Raw genomic sequence first — 27,190 nt, forward strand, 5'->3', positions numbered from 1 at the left:
TCTCTGGACTAACAGCTATCCACCCTGACTCAGTTCTATCTCTGGACTAACAGCTATCCACTCTGACTCAGTTCTATCTCTGGACTAACAGCTATCCACCCTGACTCAGTTCTATCTCTGGACTAACAGCTATCCACCATGACTCAGTTCTATCTCTGGACTAACAGCTATCCACCATGACTCAGTTCTATCTCTGGACTAACAGCTATCCACTCTGACTCAGTTCTATCTCTGGACTAACAGCTATCCACCATGACTCAGTTCTATCTCTGGACTAACAGCTATCCACTCTGACTCAGTTCTATCTCTGGACTAACAGCTATCCACCCTGACTCAGTTCTATCTCTGGACTAACAGCTATCCACCATGACTCAGTTCTATCTCCTAAGAGAGGAGTGGAGGACAGGAGATGAGATGATGTCAGAGGGACCAGGATGTTCTCACCTGTTACTCTGTATGGCCTTCTCTTTGTTATGGTCCTGGTTTGTTAGGTCTGTCAGAGGGACCAGGATGTTCTCACCTGTTACTCTGTATGGCCTTCTCTTTGTTATGGTCCTGGTTGGTTAGGTCTGTCAGAGGGACCAGGATGTTCTCACCTGTTACTCTGTATGGCCTTCTCTTTGTTATGGTCCTGGTTGGTTAGGTCTGTCAGAGGGACCAGGATGTTCTCACCTGTTACTCTGTATGGCCTTCTCTTTGTTATGGTCCTGGTTGGTTAGGTCTAAATCAGTCAGCTGCTCCAGAGGGTCCCGGAGGTCCTGACAACACACACGATCTACGGTTACAACACACCACATCTAGACACACACACCACATCTACACACACACACCCCATCTACACACACACACCCCATCTACGGTTACAACACACACACACACCCCATCTACACACACCCCCATCTACACCCCCCCATCTACACACACACACACACACACCCCATCTACACACACACACACCACCATCTATTGTTACAACGCCATGGAAACAAAACAAACAAACACACAGACTTGTAATGTACGTACAACCCGTCCCACACGTACCTTGAGAGTGGTGAACTGGTAGGGGACAAGGCCTTTAAAAGACTCACGAATCCCACTCATCACACAGGCGGTCCTCTCCCAGAACTGGAGGAGGGTGATCTGGAAAGAGACTGTATTAACACACACACAGACCACTACTATGCAACGACAGACAGATAGACCTGGTAGGAAGGAAGGAAGGAAGGAAGGAAGGAAGGAAGGAAGGAAGGAAGGAAGGAAGGAAGGAAGGAAGGAGACAGACAGACAGACAGACAGACAGACAGACAGACAGACAGACAGACAGACAGACCTGGTATGTGCAGAGAGAGTGAGACAGCATGTTACAACGGGAGGCTCCCAGCATGTCAACCTTCTGACACACATCGTTCTTCAGCTTCTCAAACAGGTCCTTCGAACCTCTGACCTGGGACTGCACCTGGTGGGCCATACACACAGGTTAACATTTACATTTAAGTCATTTAGCAGACGCTCTTATCCAGAGCGACTTACAATCACTGACACAGCACCTGGTGGGCCATACACACAGGTTAACACACACAGCACCTGGTGGGCCATACACACAGGTTAACACACACAGTACCTGGTGGGCCATACACACAGTACCTGGTGGGCCATACACTCAGGTTAACACACACAGCACCTGGTGAACACTACACACAGGTTAACACACACAGCACCTGGTGGGCCACACACACAGGTTAACACACACAGTACCTGGTGGGCCATACACACAGGTTAACACACACAGCACCTGGTGGGCCATACACACAGGTTAACACACACAGCACCTGGTGGGCCATACACACAGGGTAACACACACAGCACCTGGTGGGCCATACACACAGGGTAACACACACAGCACCTGGTGGGCCATACACACAGGTTAACACACACAGCACCTGGTGGGCCATACACACAGGTTAACACACACAGTACCTGGTGAACACTACACACAGGTTAACACACACAGCACCTGGTGGGCCACAAACACAGCACCTGGTGGGCCATACACACAGGTTAACACACACAGTACCTGGTGAACACTACACACAGGTTAACACACACAGCACCTGGTGGGCCACAAACACAGCACCTGGTGGGCCACACACACAGGTTAACACACACAGTACCTGGTGGGCCATACACACAGGTTAACACACACAGTACCTGGTGGGCCACACACACAGGTTAACACACACAGTACCTGGTGGGCCATACACACAGGTTAACACACACAGCACCTGGTGGGCCATACACACAGGTTAACACACACAGTACCTGGTGAACACTACACACAGGTTAACACACACAGCACCTGGTGGGCCACAAACACAGCACCTGGTGGGCCACACACACAGGTTAACACACACAGTACCTGGTGGGCCACACACACAGGGTAACACACACAGTACCTGGTGGGCCATACACACAGGTTAACACACACAGTACCTGGTGAACACTACACACAGGTTAACACACACAGTACCTGGTGGGCCACACACACAGGTTAACACACACAGTACCTGGTGGGCCATACACACAGGTTAACACACACAGTACCTGGTGGGCCATACACACAGGTTAACACACACAGTACCTGGTGAACACTACACACAGGTTAACACACACAGCACCTGGTGGGCCATACACACAGGTTAACACACACAGTACCTGGTGAACACTACACACAGGTTAACACACACAGCACCTGGTGGGCCATACACACAGGTTAACACACACAGTACCTGGTGGGCCATACACACAGGTTAACACACACAGCACCTGGTGGGCCATACACACAGGTTAACACACACAGCACCTGGTGGGCCATACACACAGGGTAACACACCTTGCGGAACTTGTCCAGATGTTTACAGGTGTCCGGGTCGAGTTCCTGAGAGACGTCCTTCATCCAGAGCAGCGCTCCACGGTATTCCGTCCTGGATTTCTCCATCCGGGTCACTGTCAGGAGCGTGTCAGCGATCGCACGCCGCCGAAACGTCTCCACCTCCTGCTCCATCCGGTGTAGGGGCGGGCACAGGACCAGCCTGACACATTAACATAGCAGATCCAGTATTAACTCTGGGGGTGGGCACAGGACCAGCCTGACACATAAACATAGCAGATCCAGTATTAACTCTGGGGGCGGGCACAGGACCAGCCTGACACATAAACATTAACATAGCAGATCCAGTATTAACTCTGGGGGTGGGCACAGGACCAGCCTGACACATAAACATTAACATAGCAGATCCAGTATTAACTCTGGGGGCGGGCACAGGACCAGCCTGACACATTAACATAGCAGATCCAGTATTAACTCTGGGGGCGGGCACAGGACCAGCCTGACACATAAACATTAACATAGCAGATCCAGTATTAACTCTGGGGGCGGGCACAGGACCAGCCTGACACATAAACATTAACATAGCAGATCCAGTATTAACTCTGGGGGCGGGCACAGGACCAGCCTGACACATAAACATTAACATAGCAGATCCAGTATTAACTCTGCACAGGGGCGGGCAGACAGGACCAGCCTGACACATAAACATTAACATAGCAGATCCAGTATTAACTCTGGGGGCGGGCACAGGACCAGCCTGACACATAAACATTAACATAGCAGATCCAGTATTAACTCTGGGGGCGGGCACAGGACCAGCCTGACACATAAACATTAACATAGCAGATCCAGTATTAACTCTGGGGGGGGCGGGCACAGGACCAGCCTGACCAGCCACATAAACATAGCAGATCCAGTATTAACTCTGGGGGTGGGCACAGGACCAGCCTGACACATAAACATTAACATAGCAGATCCAGTATTAACTCTGGGGGTGGGCACAGGACCAGCCTGACACATAAACATTAACATAGCAGATCCAGTATTAACTCTGGGGGCGGGCACAGGACCAGCCTGACACATAAACATTAACATAGCAGATCCAGTATTAACTCTGGGGGCGGGCACAGGACCAGCCTGACACATAAACATTAACATAGCAGATCCAGTATTAACTCTGGGGGCGGGCACAGGACCAGCCTGACACATTAACATAGCAGATCCAGTATTAACTCTGGGGGTGGGCACAGGACCAGCCTGACATAAACATTAACATAGCAGATCCAGTATTAACTAACTCTGGGGGGCGGGCACAGGACCAGCCTGACACATAAACATTAACATAGCAGGTATTAACTCTGGGGGCGGGCACAGGACCAGCCTGACACATAAACATTAACATAGCAGATCCAGTATTAACTCTGGGGGCGGGCACAGGACCAGCCTGACACATAAACATTAACATAGCAGATCCAGTATTAACTCTGGGGGCGGGCACAGGACCAGCCTGACACATAAACATTAACATAGCAGATCCAGTATTAACTCTGGGGGCGGGCACAGGACCAGCCTGACACATAAACATAGCAGATCCAGTATTAACTCTGGGGGCGGGCACAGGACCAGCCTGACACATAAACATTAACATAGCAGATCCAGTATTAACTCTGGGGGTGGGCACAGGACCAGCCTGAAACATAAACATTAACATAGCAGATCCAGTATTAACTCTGGGGGCGGGCACAGGACCAGCCTGACACATAAACATTAACATAGCAGATCCAGTATTAACTCTGGGGGCGGGCACAGGACCAGCCTGACACATAAACATTAACATAGCAGATCCAGTATTAACTCTGGGGGCGGGCACAGGACCAGCCTGACACATAAACATTAACATAGCAGATCCAGTATTAACTCTGGGGGCGGGCACAGGACCAGCCTGACACATAAACATAGCAGATCCAGTATTAACTCTGGGGGCGGGCACAGGACCAGCCTGACACATAAACATTAACATAGCAGATCCAGTATTAACTCTGGGGGCGGGCACAGGACCAGCCTGACACATAAACATAGCAGATCCAGTATTAACTCTGGGGGCGGGCACAGGACCAGCCTGACACATAAACATTAACATAGCAGATCCAGTATTAACTCTGGGGGCGGGCACAGGACCAGCCTGACACATAAACATTAACATAGCAGATCCAGTATTAACTCTGGGGGCGGGCACAGGACCAGCCTGACACATTAACATAGCAGATCCAGTATTAACTCTGGGGGTGGGCACAGGACCAGCCTGACACATAAACATTAACATAGCAGATCCAGTATTAACTCTGGGGGCGGGCACAGGACCAGCCTGACACATAAACATAGCAGATCCAGTATTAACTCTGGGGGCGGGCACAGGACCAGCCTGACACATAAACATTAACATAGCAGATCCAGTATTAACTCTGGGGTGGGCACAGGACCAGCCTGACACAAACATTAACATAGCAGATCCAGTATTAACTCTGGGGGCGGGCACAGGACCAGCCTGACACATAAACATTAACATAGCAGATCCAGTATTAACTCTGGGGGCGGGCACAGGACCAGCCTGACACATTAACATAGCAGATCCAGTATTAACTCTGGGGGCGGGCACAGGACCAGCCTGACACATAAACATTAACATAGCAGATCCAGTATTAACTCTGGGGGTGGGCACAGGACCAGCCTGACACATTAACATAGCAGATCCAGTATTAACTGGGCACAGGACCAGCCTAAACATTAACATAGCAGATCCAGTATTAACTCTGGGGGTGGGCACAGGACCAGCCTGACACATAAACATTAACATAGCAGATCCAGTATTAACTCTGGGGGACCAGCCTGACACATAAAACATAGCAGATCCAGTATTAACTCTGGGGGTGGGCACAGGGACCAGCCTGGGGGCGGGACACCTGACACATAAACATTAACATAGCAGATCCAGTATTAACTCTGGGGGGGGCACAGGACCAGCCTGACACATTAACATAGCAGGCACAGGACCAGCCTGACACATAAACATTAACATAGCAGATCCAGTATTAACTCTGGGGGTGGGCACAGGACCAGCCTGACACATAGCAGATCCAGTATTAACATAGCAGATCCAGTATTAACTCTGGGGGTGGGCACAGGACCAGCCAGACACATAAACATTAACATAGCAGATCCAGTATTAACTCTGGGGGTGGGCACAGGACCAGCCTGACACATAAACATTAACATAGCAGATCCAGTATTAACTCTGGGGGCGGGCACAGGACCAGCCTGATATATTAACATAGCAGATCCAGTATTAACTCTGGGGGTGGGCACAGGACCAGCCTGACACATAAACATTAACATAGCAGATCCAGTATTAACTCTGGGGGTGGGCACAGGACCAGCCTGATATATTAACATAGCAGATCCAGTATTAACTCTGGGGGTGGGCACAGGACCAGCCTGACACATAAACATTAACATAGCAGATCCAGTATTAACTCTGGGCCTGACATAAACATTAACATAGCAGATCCAGTATTAACTCTGGGGGTGGGCACAGGACCAGCCTGACACATAAACATTAACATAGCAGATCCAGTATTAACTCTGGGGGCGGGCACAGGACCAGCCTGACATATTAACATAGCAGATCCAGTATTAACTCTGGGGGTGGGCACAGGACCAGCCTGACACATAAACATTAACATAGCAGATCCAGTATTAACTCTGGGGGTGGGCACAGGACCAGCCTGACACATTAACATAGCAGATCCAGTATTAACTCTGGGGGTGGGCACACGACCAGCCTGACACATTAACATAGCAGATCCAGTATTAACTCTGGACGGTGGGCACAGGACCAGCCTGACACATTAACATAGCAGATCCAGTATTAACTCTGGGGGTGGGCACAGGACCAGCCTGATATATTAACATAGCAGATCCAGTATTAACTCTGGGGGTGGGCACAGGACCAGCCTGACATATTAACATAGCAGATCCAGTATTAACTCTGGGGGTGGGCACAGGACCAGCCTGATATATTAACATAGCAGATCCAGTATTAACTCTGGGGGTGGGCACAGGACCAGCCTGATATATTAACATAGCAGATCCAGTATTAACTCTGGGGGTGGGCACAGGACCAGCCTGACACATTAACATAGCAGATCCAGTATTAACTCTGGACGGTGGGCACAGGACCAGCCTGACACATTAACATAGCAGATCCAGTATTAACTCTGGGGGTGGGCACAGGACCAGCCTGATATATTAACATAGCAGATCCAGTATTAACTCTGGGGGTGGGCACAGGACCAGCCTGATATATTAACATAGCAGATCCAGTATTAACTCTGGGGGTGGGCACAGGACCAGCCTGATATATTAACATAGCAGATCCAGTATTAACTCTGGGGGTGGGCACAGGACCAGCCTGATATATTAACATAGCAGATCCATTATTAACTCTGGGGGTGGGCACAGGACCAGCCTGATATATTAACATAGCAGATCCATTATTAACTCTGGGGGTGGGCACAGGACCAGCCTGATATATTAACATAGCAGATCCATTATTAACTCTGGGGGTGGGCACAGGACCAGCCTGATATATTAACATAGCAGATCCAGTATTAACTCTGGGGACGGGCACAAGACCAGCCTGACACAAACATTAACATAGCAGATCCATTATTAACTCTGGGGGTGGGCACAGGACCAGCCTGACACATTAACATAGCAGATCCAGTATTAACTCTGGGGCGGGTAACACAGGGCCTTGCTGGGTTAGGGGTTATGATGGTTCTGACCTCTGCTTGGCCGAGGCACACAGGGCCTTGCTAGTTGCATCCATCATGTTGCCAGCCTTGGTGCGGTCGTGTTCTGCCTGGCACCTCAGAAACATCCCCAACTCATTCTCCTCCTGAGACAGGTCTGGAACACAGGAATGTCATAACCTAACCCAACCTCAACATAACCCTCCTGAGACAGGTCTGGAACACAGGAATGTCATAACCTCAACATAACCTAACCCAACCTCACCATAACCTAACCCTCCTGAGACAGGTCTGGAACACAGGAATGTCATAACCTCAACATAACCTAACCCAACCTCAACATAACCTAACCCTCCTGAGACAGGTCTGGAACACAGGAATGTCATAACCTCAACATAACCTAACCCAACCTCAACATAACCTAACCCTCCTGAGACAGGTCTGGAACACAGGAATGTCATAACCTCAACATAACCCAACCTCAACATAGCCTAACCCTCCTGAGACAGGTCTGGAACACAGGAATGTCATAACCTCAACATAACCTAACCCAACCTCAACATAACCTAACCCTCCTGAGACAGGTCTGGACCCAGGAATGTCATAACCTCAACATAACCTAACCCAACCTCAACATAGCCTAACCCTCCTGAGACAGGTCTGGAACACAGGAATGTCATAACCTCAACATAACCTAACCCAACCTCAACATAACCTAACCCTCCTGAGACAGGTCTGGACCCAGGAATGTCATAACCTCAACATAACCTAACCTCAACATAGCCTAACCCTCCTGAGACAGGTCTGGAACACAGGAATGTCATAACCTCAACATAACCCAACCTCAACATAGCCTAACCCTCCTGAGACAGGTCTGGAACACAGGAATGTCATAACCTCAACATAACCTAACCCAACCTCAACATAACCTAACCCTCCTGAGACAGGTCTGGACCCAGGAATGTCATAACCTCAACATAACCTAACCCTCATGAGACAGGTCTGGAACACAGGAATGTCATAACCTCAACATAACCTAACCCTCCTGAGACAGGTCTGGAACACAGGAATGTCATAACCTCAACATAACCCAACCTCAACATAGCCTAACCCTCCTGAGACAGGTCTGGAACACAGGAATGTCATAACCTCAACATAACCTAACCCAACCTCAACATAACCTAACCCTCCTGAGACAGGTCTGGACCCAGGAATGTCATAACCTCAACATAACCTAACCCTCATGAGACAGGTCTGGAACACAGGAATGTCATAACCTAACCCTCCTGAGACAGGTCTGGACCCAGGAATGTCATAACCTCACCCTCCTGAGATAGGTCTGGACCCAGGAATGTCATAACCTCAACATAACCCAACCTCAACATAGCCTAACCCTCCTGAGACAGGTCTGGAACACAGGAATGTCATAACCTCAACATAACCTAACCCAACCTCAACATAACCTAACCCTCCTGAGACAGGTCTGGAACACAGGAATGTCACAACCTCAACATAACCTAACCCTCCTGAGACAGGTCTGGACCACAGGAATGTCATAACCTCAACATAACCTAACCCAACCTCACCATAACCTAACCCTCCTGAGACAGGTCTGGAACACAGGAATGTCATAACCTGAACATAACCTAACCCAACCTCAACATAACCTAACCCTCCTGAGACAGGTCTGGAACACAGGAATGTCATAACCTCAACATAACCTAACCCAACCTCACCATAACCTAACCCTCCTGAGACAGGTCTGGAACACAGGAATGTCATAACCTCAACATAACCTAACCCAACCTCCACATAACCTAACCCTCCTGAGACAGGTCTGGAACACAGGAATGTCATAACCTCAACATAACCTAACCCTCCTGAGACAGGTATGGAACACAGGAATGTCATAACCTAACCCAACCTCAACATAACCTAACCCTCCTGAGACAGGTCTGGAACACAGGAATGTCATAACCTCAACATAACCTAACCCAACCTCAACATAACCTAACCCTCCTGAGACAGGTCTGGAACACAGGAATGTCATAACATCAACATAACCTAACCCAACCTCAACATAACCTAACCCTCCTGAGACGGGTCAGGAACACAGGAATGTCATAACCTCAACATAACCTAACCCAACCTCAACATAACCTAACCCTCCTGAGACAGGTCTGGACCCAGGAATGTCATAAACTCAACATAACCTAACCCAACCTCAACATAACCTAACCCTCCTGAGACAGGTCTGGAACACAGGAATGTCATAACCTAACCCAACCTCAACATAACCTAACCCTCATGAGACAGGTCTGGACCCAGGAATGTCATAACCTAACCCTCCTGAGACAGGTCTGGACCCAGGAATGTCATAACCTAACCCTCCTGAGACAGGTCTGGACCCAGGAATGTCATAACCTAACCCTCCTGAGACAGGTCTGGACCCAGGAATGTCATAACCTAACCCTCCTGAGACAGGTCTGGACCCAGGAATGTCATAACCTAACCCTCCTGAGACAGGTCTGGACCCAGGAATGTCATAACCTCAACATAACCTAACCCTCCTGAGACAGGCCAGGAACACAGGAATGTCATAACTTCAACATAACCTAACCCTCATGAGACAGGTCTGGAACACAGGAATGTCATAACCTAACCCTCCTGAGACAGGTCTGGACCCAGGAATGTCATAACCTCAACATAACCTCCTGAGACAGGTCTGGACCCAGGAATGTCATAACCTAACCCTCCTGAGACAGGTCTGGAACCCAGGAATGTCATAACCTAACCCTCCTGAGACAGGTCTGGACAGGAATGTCATAACTTCCCTCCTGAGACAGGCCAGGAACACAGGAATGTCCCAACCTCAACATAACCTAACCCTCATGAGACAGGTCTGGAACACAGGAATGTCATGTCAACATAACCTAACCCAACCTCAACATAACCTAACCCTCCTGAGACAGGTCTGGACCCAGGAATGTCATAACCTCAACCCTCCTGAGACAGGTCTGGACCCAGGAATGTCATAACCTAACCCTCCTGAGACAGGTCTGGACCCAGGAATGTCATAACCTAACCTCAACATAACCTCCTGAGACAGGTCTGGACCCAGGAATGTCATAACTTAACCCTCCTGAGACAGGCCAGGAACACAGGAATGTCATAACTTCAACATAACCTCCTCATGAGACAGGTCTGGAACCCAGGAATGTCATAACCTAACCCTCCTGAGACAGGTCTGGACCCAGGAATGTCATAACCTAACCCTCCTGAGACAACCCAGGAATGTCATAACCTAACCCTCCTGAGACAGGTCTGGACCCAGGGAATGTCATAACCTAACCCTCCTGAGACAGGTCTGGAACCCAGGAATGTCATAACCTAACCCTCCTGAGACAGGTCTGGACCCAGGAATGTCATAACCTAACCCTCCTGAGACAGGTCTGGACCCAGGAATGTCATAACCTAACCCTCCTGAGACAGGTCTGGACCCAGGAATGTCATAACCTCAACATAACCTAACCCTAACCCTCATGAGACAGGTCTGGTCCCAGGAATGTCATAACCTCAACATAACCTAACCCTCCTGAGACAGGTCTGGACCCAGGAATGTCATAACTTAACCCTCCTGAGACAGGTCTGGACCCAGGAATGTCATAACCTAACCCAACCTCAACATAACCTAACCCTCCTGAGACAGGTCTGGAACACAGGAATGTCATAACCTAACCCAACCTCACCATAACCTAACTCTCCTGAGACAGGTCTGGACCCAGGAATGTCATAACTTAACCCTCCTGAGACAGGTCTGGAACACAGGAATGTCATAACCTAACCCAACCTCACCATAACCTAACTCTCCTGAGACAGGTCTGGACCCAGGAATGTCATAACTTAACCCTCCTGAGACAGGTCTGGACCCAGGAATGTCATAACCTCAACATAACCTAACCCTAACCCTCCTGAGACAGGTCTGGACCCAGGAATGTCATAACTTAACCCTCATGAGACAGGTCTGGACCCAGGAATGTCATAACTTAACCCTCCTGAGACAGGTCTGAACCCAGGAATGTCATAACCTCAACATAACCTAACCCAACCTCAACATAACCTAACCCTCCTGAGACAGGTCAGGAACACAGGAATGTCATAACTTCAACATAACCTAAACCTAACCCTCCTGAGACAGGTCTGGACACAGGAATGTCATAACCTCAACATAACCTAACCCTCCTGAGACAGGTCTGGACCCTGGAATGTCATAACCTCAACATAACCTAACCCAACCTCAACATAACCTAACCCTCCTGAGACAGGTCTGGAACACAGGAATGTCATAACCTCAACATAACCTAACCCAACCTCAACATAACCTAACCCTCCTGAGACAGGTCTGGAACACAGGAATGTCATAACCTCAACATAACCTAACCCAACCTCAACATAACCTAACCCTCCTGAGACAGGTCTGGACCCAGGAATGTCATAACCTCAACATAACCTAACCCAACCTCAACATAACCTAACCTTCCTGAGACAGGTCTGGACCCAGGAATGTCATAACCTAACCCTCCTGAGACAGGTCTGGACCCAGGAATGTCATAACCTCAACATAACCTAACCCAACCTCAACATAACCTAACCCTCCTGAGACAGGTCTGGAACACAGGAATGTCATAACCTAACCCTAACCCTCCTGAGACAGGTCTGGACCCAGGAATGTCATAACTTAACCCTCCTGAGACAGGTCTGGACCCAGGAATGTCATAACCTAACCCTCCTGAGACAGGTCTGGACCCAGGAATGTCATAACTTAACCCTCCTGAGACAGGTCAGGAACACAGGAATGTCATAACTTAACCCTCCTGAGACAGGTCTGGACCCAGGAATGTCATAACTTAACCCTCCTGAGACAGGTCAGGAACACAGGAATGTCATAACCTAACCCTCCTGAGACAGGTCTGGACCCAGGAATGTCATAACTTAACCCTCCTGAGACAGGTCAGGAACACAGGAATGTCATAACCTAACCCTAACCCTCCTGAGACAGGTCTGGACCCAGGAATGTCATAACCTAACCCTCCTGAGACAGGTCTGGACCCAGGAATGTCATAACCTAACCCAACCTCAACATAACCTAACCCTCCTGAGACAGGTCTGGACCCAGGAATGTCATAACCTCAACATAACCTAACCCAACCTCAACATAACCTAACCCTCCTGAGACAGGTCTGGACCCAGGAATGTCATAACCTCAACATAACCTAACCCAACCTCAACATAACCTAACCCAACCTCAACATAACCTAACCCTCCTGAGACAGGTCTGGACCCAGGAATGTCATAACCTCAACATAACCTAACCCAACCTCAACATAACCTAACCCTCCTGAGACAGGTCTGGACCCAGGAATGTCATAACCTCAACATAACCTAACCCAACCTCAACATAACCTAACCCTCCTGAGACAGGTCTGGAACACACAAGAAGGGAGAGTGGGGTTCTCTGTGAATAGAACAGTATTATCCTGTCTATTTCCTGGTCTGTCTTTAATAAAGTGGTAACCGTAGTAACAGGGGTAACTCACGTGTGATCCTTCGCTGGTATTTCTCAATCACCTTCAACAGCTCAGTGGAGGTGGTCTGTACCGAGTGGAACAACTACAGACAGACAGGACAACGGGTGTGTGAGTGTAAACATACACTATACAATCCAGACAGTAACAGTGGAGGTGGTCTGTACCGAGTGGAACAACTACAGACAGATAGGACAACGGGTGTGTGAGTGCAAACATACACTATACAATCCAGACAGTAACAGTGGGTCCAGACAGACAGTAACAGTGGGTCCATCCAGACAGACAGTAACAGTGGGTCCAGACAGACAGTAACAGTGGGTCCAGCCAGACAGTAACAGTGGGTCCAGCCAGACAGACAGTAACAGTGGGTCCAGACAGACAGTAACAGTGGGTCCAGCCAGACAGTAACAGTGGGTCCATCCAGACAGTAACAGTGGGTCCATCCAGACAGACAGTAACAGTGGGTCCATCCAGACAGACAGTAACAGTGGGTCCAGCCAGACAGTAACAGTGGGTCCATCCAGACAGTAACAGTGGGTCCATCCAGACAGTAATAGTGGGTCCAGCCAGCCAGACAGTAACAGTGGGTCCAGCCAGCCAGACAGTAACAGTGGGTCCAGCCAGTCAGACAGTAACAGTGGGTCCAGCCAGACAGTAACAGTGGGTCCAGCCAGCCAGACAGTAACAGTGGGTCCAGCCAGCCAGACAGTAACAGTGGGTCCAGCCAGTCAGACAGTAACAGTGGGTCCAGCCAGACAGACAGTAACAGTGGGTCCAGCCAGTCAGACAGTAACAGTGGGTCCAGCCAGACAGACAGTAACAGTGGGTCCAGCCAGCCAGACAGTAACATTGGGTCCAGCCAGCCAGACAGTAACAGTGGGTCCAGCCAGCCAGACAGTAACATTGGGTCCAGCCAGCCAGACAGTAACAGTGGGTCCAGCCAGACAGTAACAGTGGGTCCAGCCTGGTCCAGCCAGACAGTAACAGTGGGTCCAGCCAGCCAGACAGTAACAGTGGGTCCAGCCAGCCAGACAGTAACAGTGGGTCCAGCCAGACAGTAATAGTGGGTCCAGCCAGACAGTAACAGTGGGTCCAGCCAGACAGTAATAGTGGGTCCAGCCAGACAGTAATAGTGGGTCCAGCCAGACAGTAATAGTGGGTCCAGCCAGACAGTAATAGTGGGTCCAGCCAGACAGTAATAGTGGGTCCAGCCAGACAGTAATAGTGGGTCCAGCCAGACAGTAATAGTGGGTCCAGCCAGACAGTAACAGTGGGTCCAGCCAGACAGTAATAGTGGGTCCAGCCAGACAGTAACAGTGGGTCCAGCCAGACAGTAACAGTGGGTCCAGCCAGACAGTAACAGTGGGTCCAGCCAGACAGTAACAGTGGGTCCAGCCAGACAGTAACAGTGGGTCCAGCCAGCCAGACAGTAACAGTGGGTCCAGCCAGCCAGCCAGACAGTAACAGTGGGTCCAGCCAGACAGACAGTAACAGTGGGTCCAGCCAGACAGACAGTAACAGTGGGTCCAGCCAGACAGACAGTAACAGTGGGTCCAGCCAGACAGACAGTAACAGTGGGTCCAGCCAGACAGACAGTAACAGTGGGTCCAGCCAGCCAGACAGTACCAGTGGGTCCAGCCAGCCAGACAGTAACAGTGGGTCCAGCCAGCCAGACAGTAACAGTGGGTCCAGCCAGACAGTAACAGTGGGTCCTGCCAGCCAGACAGTAACAGTGGGTCCAGCCAGACAGACAGTAACAGTGGGTCCAGCCAGACAGACAGTAACAGTGGGTCCAGCCAGCCAGACAGTACCAGTGGGTCCAGCCAGACAGACAGTAACAGTGGGTCCAGTCAGACAGTAACAGTGGGTCCAGCCAGACAGTAACAGTGGGTCCAGCCAGACAGTAACAGTAGGTCCAGCCAGACAGTAACAGTGGGTCCAGCCAGACAGTAACAGTGGGTCCAGCCAGACAGTAACAGTGGGTCCAGCCAGACAGTAACAGTGGGTCCAGCCAGACAGTAACAGTGGGTCCAGCCAGCCAAAGAGTAACAGTGGGTCCAGCCAGCCAGTAACAGTGGGTCCAGCCAGCCAGACAGTAACAGTGGTTCCAGCCAGACAGTACCAGTGGGTCCAGCCAGACAGACAGTAACAGTGGGTCCAGCCAGCCAGACAGTAACAGTGGGTCCAGCCAGCCAGACAGTAACAGTGGGTCCAGCCAGCCAGACAGTAACAGTGGTTCCAGCCAGACAGTAACAGTGGGTCCAGACAGACAGTAACAGTGGTTCCAGACAGACAGTACCAGTGGGTCCAGACAGACAGTAACAGTGGGTCCAGACAGACAGTAACAGTGGTTCCAGCCAGCCAGTAATAGTGGGTCCAGCCAGCCAGACAGTAACAGTGGGTCCAGCCAGCCAGACAGTAACAGTGGGTCCAGCCAGCCAGTAACAGTGGGTCCAGCCAGCCAGACAGTAACAGTGGGTCCAGCCAGCCAGACAGTAACAGTGGTTCCAGCCAGACAGTACCAGTGGGTCCAGCCAGACAGACAGTAACAGTGGGTCCAGCCAGCCAGACAGTAACAGTGGTTCCAGCCAGACAGTACCAGTGGGTCCAGCCAGACAGACAGTAACAGTGGGTCCAGCCAGCCAGACAGTAACAGTGGTTCCAGCCAGACAGTACCAGTGGGTCCAGCCAGACAGACAGTAACAGTGGGTCCAGCCAGCCAGACAGTAACAGTGGTTCCAGACAGACAGTAACAGTGGGTCCAGACAGACAGTAACAGTGGTTCCAGACAGACAGTAACAGTGGTTCCAGACAGACAGTAACAGTGGGTGCAGAGCTATCTTACTCTGATCATATAGACACACTACTGTTATATCTGTCTGCTAATGTACTATACAGACAGAACTGCGGAGCTATCTTACTCTGATCAGTTAGTAACACAGAGAGATAATTGGACAGGAAACAGAACGTGTGGTTCAGTTAGTAACACAGAGAGAATTGGACAGGAAACAGAACGTGCGGTTCAGTTAGTAACACAGAGAGAATTGGACAGGAAACAGAACGTGCGGTTCAGTTAGTAACACAGAGAGAATTGGACAGGAAACAGAACGTGCGGTTCAGTTAGTAACACAGAGAGAATTGGACAGGAAACAGAACGTGCGGTTCAGTTAGTAACACAGAGAGAATTGGACAGGAAACAGAACGTGTGGTTCAGTTAGTAACACAGAGAGATAATTGGACAGGAAACAGAACGTGTGGTTCAGTTAGTAACACAGAGAGATAATTGGACAGGAAACAGAACGTGTGGTTCAGTTAGTAACACAGAGAGAATTGGACAGGAAACAGAACGTGTGGTTCAGTTAGTAACACAGAGAGAGAATTGGACAGGAAACAGAACGTGTGGTTCAGTTAGTAACACAGAGAGAATTGGACAGGAAACAGAACGTGTGGTTCAGTTAGTAACACAGAGAGAATTGGACAGGAAACAGAACGTGTGGTTCAGTTAGTAACACAGAGAGAATTGGACAGGAAACAGAACGTGTGGTTCAGTTAGTAACACAGAGAGAATTGGACAGGAAACAGAACGTGTGGTTCAGTTAGTAACACAGAGAGATATTTGGACAGGAAACAGACCGTGTGGTTCAGTTAGTAACACAGAGATAATTGGACAGGAAACAGAACGTGCGGTTCAGTTAGTAACACAGAGAGAGAATTGGACAGGAAACAGAACGTGTGGTTCAGTTAGTAACACAGAGATAATTGGACAGGAAACAGAACGTGTGGTTCAGTTAGTAACACAGAGAGAATTGGACAGGAAACAGAACGTGTGGTTCAGTTAGTAACACAGAGAGAGAATTGGACAGGAAACAGAACGTGTGGTTCAGTTAGTAACACAGAGAGAATTGGACAGGAAACAGAACGTGTGGTTCAGTTAGTAACACAGAGAGAATTGAACAGGAAACAGAACGTGTGGTTCAGTTAGTAACACAGAGATAATTGGACACATGAGACTCTCACTCTCTCTGAGTAACAGTGGGTGAAGACACCACTTTAGAGTTAGGGGTTAAAGGTCAGGGTCCTACCTCCAGCTTGGCGTCGAGGTCGGCATCAGAAGACACCACGTTAGAGTTAGGGGTTAAAGGTCAGGGTCCTACCTCCAGCTTGGCGTCGAGGTCGGCATCAGAAGACACCACGTTAGAGTTAGGGGTTAAAGGTCAGGGTCCTACCTCCAGCTTGGACTGACTCTCTTCTCTGTATACATCAATGAGGTCGCTCTTGCTGCTGGTGAGTCTCTGATCCACCTCTACGCAGACGACACCATTCTGTATACTTCCGGCCCTTCTTTGGACACTGTGTTAACAACCCTCCAGGCAAGCTTCAATGCCATACAACTCTCCTTCCGTGGCCTCCAATTGCTCTTAAATACAAGTAAAACTAAATGCATGCTCTTCAACGGATCGCTACCTGCACCTACCCGCCTGTCCAACATCACTACTCTGGACGGCTCTGACTTAGAATACGTGGACAACTACAAATACCTAGGTGTCTGGTTAGACTGTAAACTCTCCTTCCAGACCCATATCAAACATCTCCAATCCAAAGTTAAATCTATAATTGGCTTCCTATTTCGCAACAAAGCATCCTTCACTCATGCTGCCAAACATACCCTTGTAAAACTGACCATCCGACCAATCCTCGACTTTGGCGATGTCATTTACAAAATAGCCTCCAATACCCTACTCAACAAATTGGATGCAGTCTATCACAGTGCCATCCGTTTTGTCACCAAAGCCCCATATACTACCCACCATTGCGACCTGTACGCTCTTGTTGGCTGGCCCTCGCTTCATACTCGTCGCCAAACCCACTGGCTCCATGTCATCTACAAGACCCTGCTAGGTAAAGTCCCCCCTTATCTCAGCTCGCTGGTCACCATAGCATCTCCCACCTGTAGCACACGCTCCAGCAGGTATATCTCTCTGGTCACCCCCAAAACCAATTCTTTCTTTGGCCGCCTCTCCTTCCAGTTCTCTGCTGCCAATGACTGGAACGAACTACAAAAATCTCTGAAACTGGAAACACTTATCTCCCTCACCAGCTTTAAGCACCGACTGTCAGAGCATCTTACAGATTACTGCACCTGTACATAGCCCACCTATAATTTAGCCCAAACAACTACCTCTTTCCCAACTGTGTTTTATTTATTTATTTATTTTGCTCCTTTGCACCCCATTATTTTTATTTCTACTTTGCACATTCTTCCATTGCAAAACTACCATTCCAGTGTTTTACTTGCTATATTGTATTTACTTTTCCACCATGGCCTTTTTTTGCCTTTACCTCCCTTCTCACCTAATTTGCTCACATTGTATATAGACTTGTTTATACTGTATTATTGACTGTATGTTTGTTTTACTCCATGTGTAACTCTGTGTCGTTGTATCTGTCGAACTGCTTTGCTTTATCTTGGCCAGGTCGCAATTGTAAATGAGAACTTGTTCTCAACTTGCCTACCTGGTTAAATAAAGGTGTTCTCAACTTGCCTACCTGGTTAAATAAAGGTAAAATAAATTAAAAATAACATTGGCGTCGAGGTCGGCATCAGAAGACACCACGTTAGAGTTAGGGGTTAAAGGTCAGGGTCCTACCTCCAGCTTGGCGTCGAGGTTGGCATCAGAAGACACCACGTTAGAGTTAGGGGTTAAAGGTCAGGGTCCTACCTCCAGCTTGGCGTCGAGGTTGGCATCAGAAGACACCACGTTAGAGTTAGGGGTTAAAGGTCAGGGTCCTACCTCCAGCTTGGCGTCGAGGTCGGCATCAGAAGACACCACGTTAGAGTTAGGGGTTAAAGGTCAGGGTCCTACCTCCAGCTTGGCGTCGAGGTCGGCATCAGAAGCCACCACGTACTCATCCTCCTTCTTCCCTGTGGCCTTGATCAGAACCTGCTTCGTCTTCCAAAACTTCTTCTGCATGCGGGCCATGACCGAGCTGTCCTCGCCTAGCAACGCCCGGCCACCGCTCAGTATGTCACCTGCAAACCTGGAGGGGGTGGTTAGGGTTTCCCCGAGATTACATCTCATGCATTTTCTTTAATTGATTTAAGACTTTTAAAGACAGTGACTTAAGTCATGATTAGCTGCTACATACCCGTCCATCTAATCTTCAGCTCTGTTCTGTCCCGGTTGTTCTGTTACACGCAGCCTGAAATAGTGGAGATGATTAGCTGCTACACCCGTCCATCTAATCTTCAGCTCTGTTCCGGTTGTTCTGTTACACGCAGCCTGAAATAGTGGAGATTGAGAACGTTGTGGATGTCAGATGCATGTGGTTTAATCCCCATACTTGAACCTGTTAGAAAGCCTATAAATCTAGTTGACAAGATACGAGAGGTCATTGTTGAAGTGGTTGTGGTGCAAAACTTCTTCAGTAGCCATGCGCCCTAAATACAAAAAGGGAGTGTGCTTATTGACAGGTCACCTGCTGTGGTATTAACATAAACAGGTGAAATGACTGTCCATTACGAGGCACAAGATGGCGGTCAGCGCAGATGTGCTTTTTGTTTGCTGAAGGAATTATTTGATTTCCTCACCCATATATGACCATCTGGTCATTTCTAAGGTCATAAAACCCTGTATGAATATGATTTAGTTTGTTAACCAAAGTAATTGATTACTTTCTGCAAGTTATTAACCTCTAAAACTCTTAAGTTAGCGACGACACTAGATAGCCAGATCAGCTAGCTAGCTTAAAAACTAGCTTGTCTTACATAGAAACTTCCAGAACCAAAGGGGGAAAAATGGACATCAGATGGACAATTAACAGATGGTCTTGGTCCTCTTTTGAAATGTGAAGTGCACGGACAACAATGCTGACAACTTGCGCCCTTCCAGTCCCCGGTTCAGGTCGTTACCTTACGACCCCGACACCCAAGAGGGTACGCCACTTCTTGAGATGCAAAACAACATTGGGATGCTTTTGACAGCAAAGACAGATGAAAAGGCAGATGTCAATGTGGAGGCTATATACAGGGTGTTACGGTACAGAGTCAATGTGGAGGCTATATACAGGGTAATAATAATAATAATAAATGCCATTTAGCAGACGCTTTTATCCAAAGCGACTTACATGTGTGCATACATTCTACGTATGGGTGGTCCCGGGAATCGAACCCACTACTCTGGCGTTACAAGCGCCATGCTCTACCAACTGTGCTACGGTACAGAGTCTATGTGGAGGCTATATACAGGGTGTTACGGTACAGAGTCTATGTGGAGGCTATATACAGGGTGTTACGGTACAGAGTCAATGTGGAGGCTATATACAGGGTGTTACAGTACAGAGTCAATGTGGAGGCTATATACAGGGTGTTATGGTACAGAGTCAATGTGGAGGCTATATACAGGGTGTTATGGTACAGAGTCAATGTGGAGGCTATATACAGGGTGTTATGGTACAGAGTCAATGTGGAGGCTATATACAGGGTGTTACGGTACAGAGTCAATGTGGAGGCTATATACAGGGTGTTACGGTACAGAGTCAATGTGGAGGCTATATACAGGGTATTACGGTACAGAGTCAATGTGGAGGCTATATACAGGGGGTACCGGTACAGAGTCAATGTGGAGGCTATATACAGGGGGTACCGGTACAGAGTCAATGTGGAGGCTATATACAGGGGGTACCGGTACAGAGTCAATGTGGAGGCTATATACAGGGGGTACCGGTACAGAGTCAATGTGGAGGCTATATACAGGGGGTACAGAGTCAATGTGGAGACTATATACAGGGGGTACCGGTACAGAGTCAATGTGGAGGCTATATACAGGGGGTACAGAGTCAATGTGGAGACTATATACAGGGGGTACCGGTACAGAGTCAATGTGGAGGCTATATACAGGGGGTACCGGTACAGAGTCAGTGTGGAGGCTATATACAGGGGGTACCGGTACAGAGTCAATGTGGAGGCTATATACAGGGGGTACCGATACAGAGTCAATGTGGAGGCTATATACAGGGGGTACCGGTACAGAGTCAATGTGGAGGCTATATACAGGGGGTACCGGTACAGAGTCAATGTGGAGGCTATATACAGGGGGTACCAGTACAGAGTCAATGTCTGCAAACTCTCCTTCCAGACTCACATCAAACATCTCCAATCGAAAATCAAATCAAGAGTCGGCTTTCTATTCCGCAACAAAGCCTCCTTCACTCACGCTGCCAAGCTTACCCTAGTAAAACTGACTATCCTACCGATCCTCGACTTCGGCGATGACATCTACAAAATGGCTTCCAACACTCTACTCAGCAAACTGGATGCAGTCTATCACAGTGCCATCCGTTTTGTCACTAAAGCACCTTATACCACCCACCACTGCGACTTGTATGCTCTAGTCGGCTAGCCCTCACTACATATTCGTCGCCAGACCCACTGGCTCCAGGTCATCTACAAGTCCATGCTAGGTAAAGCTCCGCCTTATCTCAGTTCACTGGTCACGATGGCAACACCCATCCGTAGCACGCGCTCCAGCAGGTGTATCTCACTGATCATCCCTAAAGCCAACACCTCATTTGGCCGCCTTTCGTTCCAGTACTCTGCTGCCTGTGACTGGAACGAATTGCAAAAATCGCTGAAGTTGGAGACTTTTATCTCCCTCACCAACTTCAAACATCAGCTATCCGAGCAGCTAACCGATCGCTGCAGCTGTACATAGTCTATAGGAAAATAGCCCACCCATTTTCACCTACCTCATTCCCATACTGTTTTTATACTGTTTTTATTTATTTACTTTTCTGCTCTTTTGCACACCAATATCTCTACCTGTACATGACCATCTGATCATTTATCACTCCAGTGCTAATCTGCAAAATTGTATTATTCGCCTACCTCCTCATGCCTTTTGCACACATTGCATATAGACTGCCCATTTTTTCTACTGTGTTATTGACTTGTTAATTGTTTATTCCATGTGTAACTCTGTGTTGTCTGTTCACACTGCTATGCTTTATCTTGGCCAGGTCGCAGTTGCAAATGAGAACTTGTTCTCAACTAGCCTACCTGGTTAAATAAAGGTGAAATAAAAAATATATAAATAAAAATGTGGAGGCTATATACAGGGTGTTACGGTACAGAGTCAATGTGGAGGCTATATACAGGGGGTACCAGTACAGAGTCAATGTGGAGGCTATATACAGGGTGTTACGGTACAGAGTCAATGTGGAGGCTATATACAGGGGGTACCAGTACAGAGTCAATGTGGAGGCTATATACAGGGGGTACCAGTACAGAGTCAATGTGGAGGCTATATACAGGGGGTACCAGTACAGAGTCAATGTGGAGGCTATATACAGGGGGTACCAGTACAGAGTCAATGTGGAGACTATATACAGGGTGTTACGGTACAGAGTCAATGTGGAGGCTATATACAGGGTGTTACGGTACAGAGTCAATGTGGAGGCTATATACAGGGGGTACCAGTACAGAGTCAATGTGGAGGCTATATACAGGGTGTTACGGTACAGAGTCAATGTGGAGGTGTTGTCATGTCCTCTTCATGACTGTCTTGGTGTGTTTGGACCATGATAGATCATTGGTGACACCAAGTAACTTGAAGCTCTGTCAGAAGAATAGCACCTTTAGGGACAGCTCTAACAACTATTTGATACTCCTCAGGAGTGGGCTGCTCCACTACAGCCACGTTGATGTTAATGGGGGCCTTTTCCTGTAGTCCACAATCAGCTCCTTTGTCTTGCTCACATTGAGAGTTTGTTGTCCTGGCAACACACTGCCAGGTCTCTAAGCTCCTCCCTATAGGCTGTCTCATTGTTTTGTCGGTGGTCAGGCCTACCTTCTCACATGCATCTGGTTTATCTCTGAATATTAGGACATTTACATTTGTTGAAAAGATGTGACTTAAACTCAGTATGTAATATCCCTGTGAAAGACGGGACTTAAACTCAGTATGTAATATCCCTGTGAAAGATGGGACTTAAACTCAGTATGTAATATCCCTGTGAAAGATGGGACTTAAACTCAGTATGTAATATCCCTGTGAAAGATGGGACTTAAACTCAGTATGTAATATCCCTGTGAAAGATGGGACTTAAACTCAGTATGTAATATCCCTGTGAAAGAAGGGACTTAAACTCAGTATGTAATATCCCTGTGAAAGATGGGACTTAAACTCAGTATGTAATATCCCTGTGAAAGATGTGATCACATATCTTCGTATTAAAGTTAGCAAAGATCAGAAAGAAAGGGCCAACTTAAATGTCTCTCCTATTGTTGAGGAAACTAGAAAGAGATTTAACTCCTGGTTGTTAAGAGATCTTCATCTGGATGTGAACTTTTATCAATCTGAAGGTCCAGATGAGTTTATACCTCCCCTGCCTTGGATGTTCCTCTGTCATTAACTACAATGGTTGATACTAAATTATTTAACTTCATATGGAGGAATAAACCTCATTATTTAAGAAAAGCGGAAATATGTAACACCCAGGGTGAGGGAGGGTTGAATGCTCTTGATTTTAAAACCTGTAATATAATATTTCAGATGAAATGGACACAAAACTATTTAAGAAATAAGGATTGCATTTGGAATATAATCCCTAATGTAATATTCCAACAGATTGGTGGTCTAGAAGTCTTAGTCAAATGCAACTTTGATGTGGGTAAAGACACTATCAAGCTTGCTAACTTTCATAAACAAGTACTTCTAACTTGGAACCTCATGTACAAACATAATTTCCCCCACAGACATACAATCTGGAAGAATAAAGACATAAAATACAAAAACAAGTCTTTGTTTTTCAAGAACTGGTTTGGCAACAGCATTATCTGGGTTATACCATTATTGAATAATGATGGAAAACTATATGATTATCGAATAATAATTATTGAATAATAACTATATGATTATGCAGACTTCATGAGAACACACAATGTTACATTCACTCCTGAGGAGTATCAAATAGTTGTTAGAGCTGTCCCTAAAGGTGCTATTCTTCTGTTAGGAGAACATAACAATACTCCCAAGTGCAACTGTTGAAGATTTTATAGCCTCAATACAGCAAGAAGGAATTTACATTTTATAAACTATAAATGTAATAACATGTATATATGAAAACCATGTCAAGATGTTACTATTCCCTCTGCTAGAATGTACTGGAATGCAGCCCTCGGACAAGTGAACTGGAATGCAGCCCTCGGACAAGTGAACTGGAATGCAGCCCTCGGACAAGTGAACTGGAATGCAGCCCTCGGACAAGTGAACTGGAATGCAGCCCTCGGACAAGTGAACTGGAATGCAGCCCTCGGAACAAGTGAACTGGAATGCAGCCCTCGGACAAGTGAACTGGAATGCAGCCCTCGGACAAGTGAACTGGAATGCAGCCCTCGGACAAGTGAACTGGAATGCAGCCCTCGGACAAGTGAACTGGAATGCAGCCCTCGGACAAGTGAACTGGAATGCAGCCCTCGGACAAGTGAACTGGAATGCAGCCCTCGGACAAGTGAACTGGAATGCAGCCCTCGGACAAGTGAACTGGAATGCAGCCCTCGGACAAGTGAACTGGAATGCAGCCCTCGGACATGTGAACTGGAACAACGTTTAGTTGTTATCTGGTAAATATTGTATATCTAATAAGGTGAAAGAAGTGTCATACCAACTCATTCATAGAATCTACCCTGTAAAGACCTTTATTATGCACAGATTTAAAATAGCTATTGGTAACAAATGTGTATTTTGTGGTTGTGACCCAGAGACTCCCGAACATTTATTTTGGGACTGTTCTAATGATTTTGGAGTGAGTTAGAAGATTTTATTAAATAAATAAAATACTATTAATGTTCATTTGAAAGACTCGGATATGATTTATTTTGACCCAAATGATATCGACCCCTGGTGTAACTTTCATTTGTTGTTTTTTTATCCATGAAATGAGGTCGACAGGGGGGAACAAAACCCTCTTCACATTGTTAAAGATAGAAATAAATATTATTTTGAAATTATCAGTAGTGTAAAAACAAAAAAACAATAATACATAAAACTTTTGAGTATTATAAATGTATCTCGACATGTGATGTAAATTCAGTAATAAAAAACCCACTCTTCCATGAGGTCAAGCAGTACATTAAGAACATTCTCCATTCATCCAATAAGAAAGCTGTTCAAATCAATAGGTGTGTATGTTTTAAAGTCTTCGTATAATGTCATGTGTTGGACCTCCCCAGTATATGTCCTCATTGTCTGTATTCTCCTTGTATTCATCCTGGTGTTCCTGCACTAAGAACAGGGCTCGACACCTGTCGTCGCCAGCAGGTTAACCATAATGAGGCAGACAGCTGCTATTGTTAATGTATGTCGAGCCAGCTGCCTGTAGCTGCCCAGGTCAAGCGAGATCAATGCCGTTATCTTACCACAAACCTGCTGTCTTCTCAACCTCTGTGTTCAGGAAGAAAAATGTTGCTGGTTCCTGTTGCAACTCGTAAATGTTTTCCAGGACGCGCAGCTAATTTGCTCCTAACCTACATCAGTATAACCTGCTAGTTGTACCCAATGTAACGTTAACTAGTCCAGATGACCTGGTCTGCGGATACGTTGCCTATATATATATAAACGCAACACGTCTTGCATCATCACATTGTTGAGTCTTTACCGTTGAACGAAGCTGTCAGGAAGTCATGTTGTCCAGCAGTCAGAGTATCCAGGTCACGTTAGTAGCACCAACCAACTGACGCACAGAAACAGGATATGCAACGTGTCTGTTCCCTCCGTCCGGTCGCTGCGGAGACGTCTCAACATCACAGGTCAAACCAGTTGGAGGGAAATTATATTTTAAAACGTCCCGAAGGACACTAACCGCAACCTCAAGGAGGTGCAGGAGAAATATGTTATGTTTGCAGGGCACCACAAAGCAAAACAGACATCTTCAAGAATTACAACCCTAAATAAAAGCTGCTGCAGAAAATAGAAAGATCTTAAAAACTGATGACTGGGTAGTTATTGTATTTAAAACACTGGTATATCATGGATGTAGACAGACATTCTGATTAACAACGACAGTGGGAATTATAATGGCACAGTATGATCTATGAATCTGTCCCAAGAGAGGGCAGTATAGAGACCCACCACTGATGGTTCTCCACACAGTAGTTTAATCTGGAAACGATGTGGCTACATACATACACAGTATTAACATGGAGACGAGCTGTATCTTCAAAAACAGTATGTCACCGTGGCTATCTTACATCATGAAGAACAGCCTCCATCGACACAACTGTGGTAGTTCATAAATACACATATCTACATCACGAAAGACTTTAATCAACAGGCAATACATCAGAGAAATAAAAACAGGTGCTATGTCTGTCTCCAGTCTGTCTCGTCTACGCTCCAGGGTCTGTCTCCAGTCTGTCTCGTCTACGCTCCAGGGTCTGTCTCCAGTCTGTCTCGTCTACGCTCCAGGGTCTGTCTCCAGTCTGTCTCCAGTCTGTCTCGTCTACGCTCCAGGGTCTGTCTCCAGTCTGTCTCCAGCGTCTGTCTCCAGTCTGTCTCGTCTACGCTCCAGGGTCTGTCTCCAGTCTGTCTCGTCTACGCTCCAGGGTCTGTCTCCAGTCTGTCTCGTCTACGCTCCAGGGTCTGTCTCCAGTCTGTCTCCAGTCTGTCTCGTCTACGCTCCAGGGTCTGTCTCCAGTCTGTCTCGTCTACGCTCCAGGGTCTGTCTCCAGTCTGTCTCTGTCTCTACGCTCCAGGGTCTGTCTCCAGTCTGTCTCCAGTCTGTCTCAGTCTGTCTCGTCTACGCTCCAGGGTCTGTCTCCAGTCTGTCTCGTCTACGCTCCAGGGTCTGTCTCCAGTCTGTCTCGTCTACGCTCCAGCGTCTGTCTCCAGTCTGTCTCGTCTACGCTC

The 27,190-nt window shown here is 47.6% G+C and overlaps 1 protein-coding gene across 46 annotated transcripts; it reads right to left on the reverse strand.

The window, feature by feature from the left end:
* Positions 1-588: 588 nt before the first annotated feature.
* On the reverse strand, positions 589-27,017 carry LOC127918180 (islet cell autoantigen 1-like protein). 46 transcript variants are annotated; one of them, XM_052501451.1, is made up of 9 exons: positions 25,702-27,017; positions 19,434-19,567; positions 19,151-19,325; positions 13,296-13,368; positions 7,732-7,855; positions 2,891-3,089; positions 1,331-1,456; positions 1,042-1,140; positions 589-758 (listed from the first exon to the last, which is right to left on the reverse strand). In XM_052501451.1, the coding sequence occupies exons 2-9, from the start codon at positions 19,439-19,441 to the stop codon at positions 669-671; spliced, it is 894 nt and encodes a 297-aa protein (XP_052357411.1). In that variant the 5' UTR covers positions 19,442-19,567; positions 25,702-27,017; the 3' UTR covers positions 589-668. The 46 variants fall into 46 exon arrangements, 1 of the variants encoding a protein (XP_052357411.1); XR_008099329.1 differs by lacking the exons at positions 589-758; positions 1,042-1,140; positions 1,331-1,456; positions 2,891-3,089 and adding exons at positions 6,529-6,549; positions 9,516-9,612; positions 9,677-9,975; positions 11,974-12,208 and having other exon boundaries at positions 7,732-9,419; positions 12,824-13,368; XR_008099365.1 differs by lacking the exons at positions 589-758; positions 1,042-1,140; positions 1,331-1,456; positions 2,891-3,089 and adding exons at positions 6,529-6,549; positions 9,205-9,258; positions 9,409-9,975; positions 11,974-12,208 and having other exon boundaries at positions 7,732-8,087; positions 12,824-13,368.
* Positions 27,018-27,190: the final 173 nt, after the last annotated feature.

This window comes from Oncorhynchus keta, unplaced genomic scaffold (genome assembly GCF_023373465.1).
Source record: "Oncorhynchus keta strain PuntledgeMale-10-30-2019 unplaced genomic scaffold, Oket_V2 Un_contig_1361_pilon_pilon, whole genome shotgun sequence".
Taxonomy (NCBI): Eukaryota; Metazoa; Chordata; class Actinopteri; order Salmoniformes; family Salmonidae; genus Oncorhynchus; species Oncorhynchus keta.

Coding starts and splice junctions, on each gene's coding strand:
- LOC127918180 (XM_052501451.1), bottom strand. Junction 3,090..7,731: donor TGTGCCTCGGCCAAGCAGAG/GTCAGAACCATC, acceptor TTAATGTGTCAG/GCTGGTCCTGTGCCCGCCCC. Junction 759..1,041: donor ACCAGTTCACCACTCTCAAG/GTACGTGTGGGA, acceptor GTGTGTTGTCAG/GACCTCCGGGACCCTCTGGA.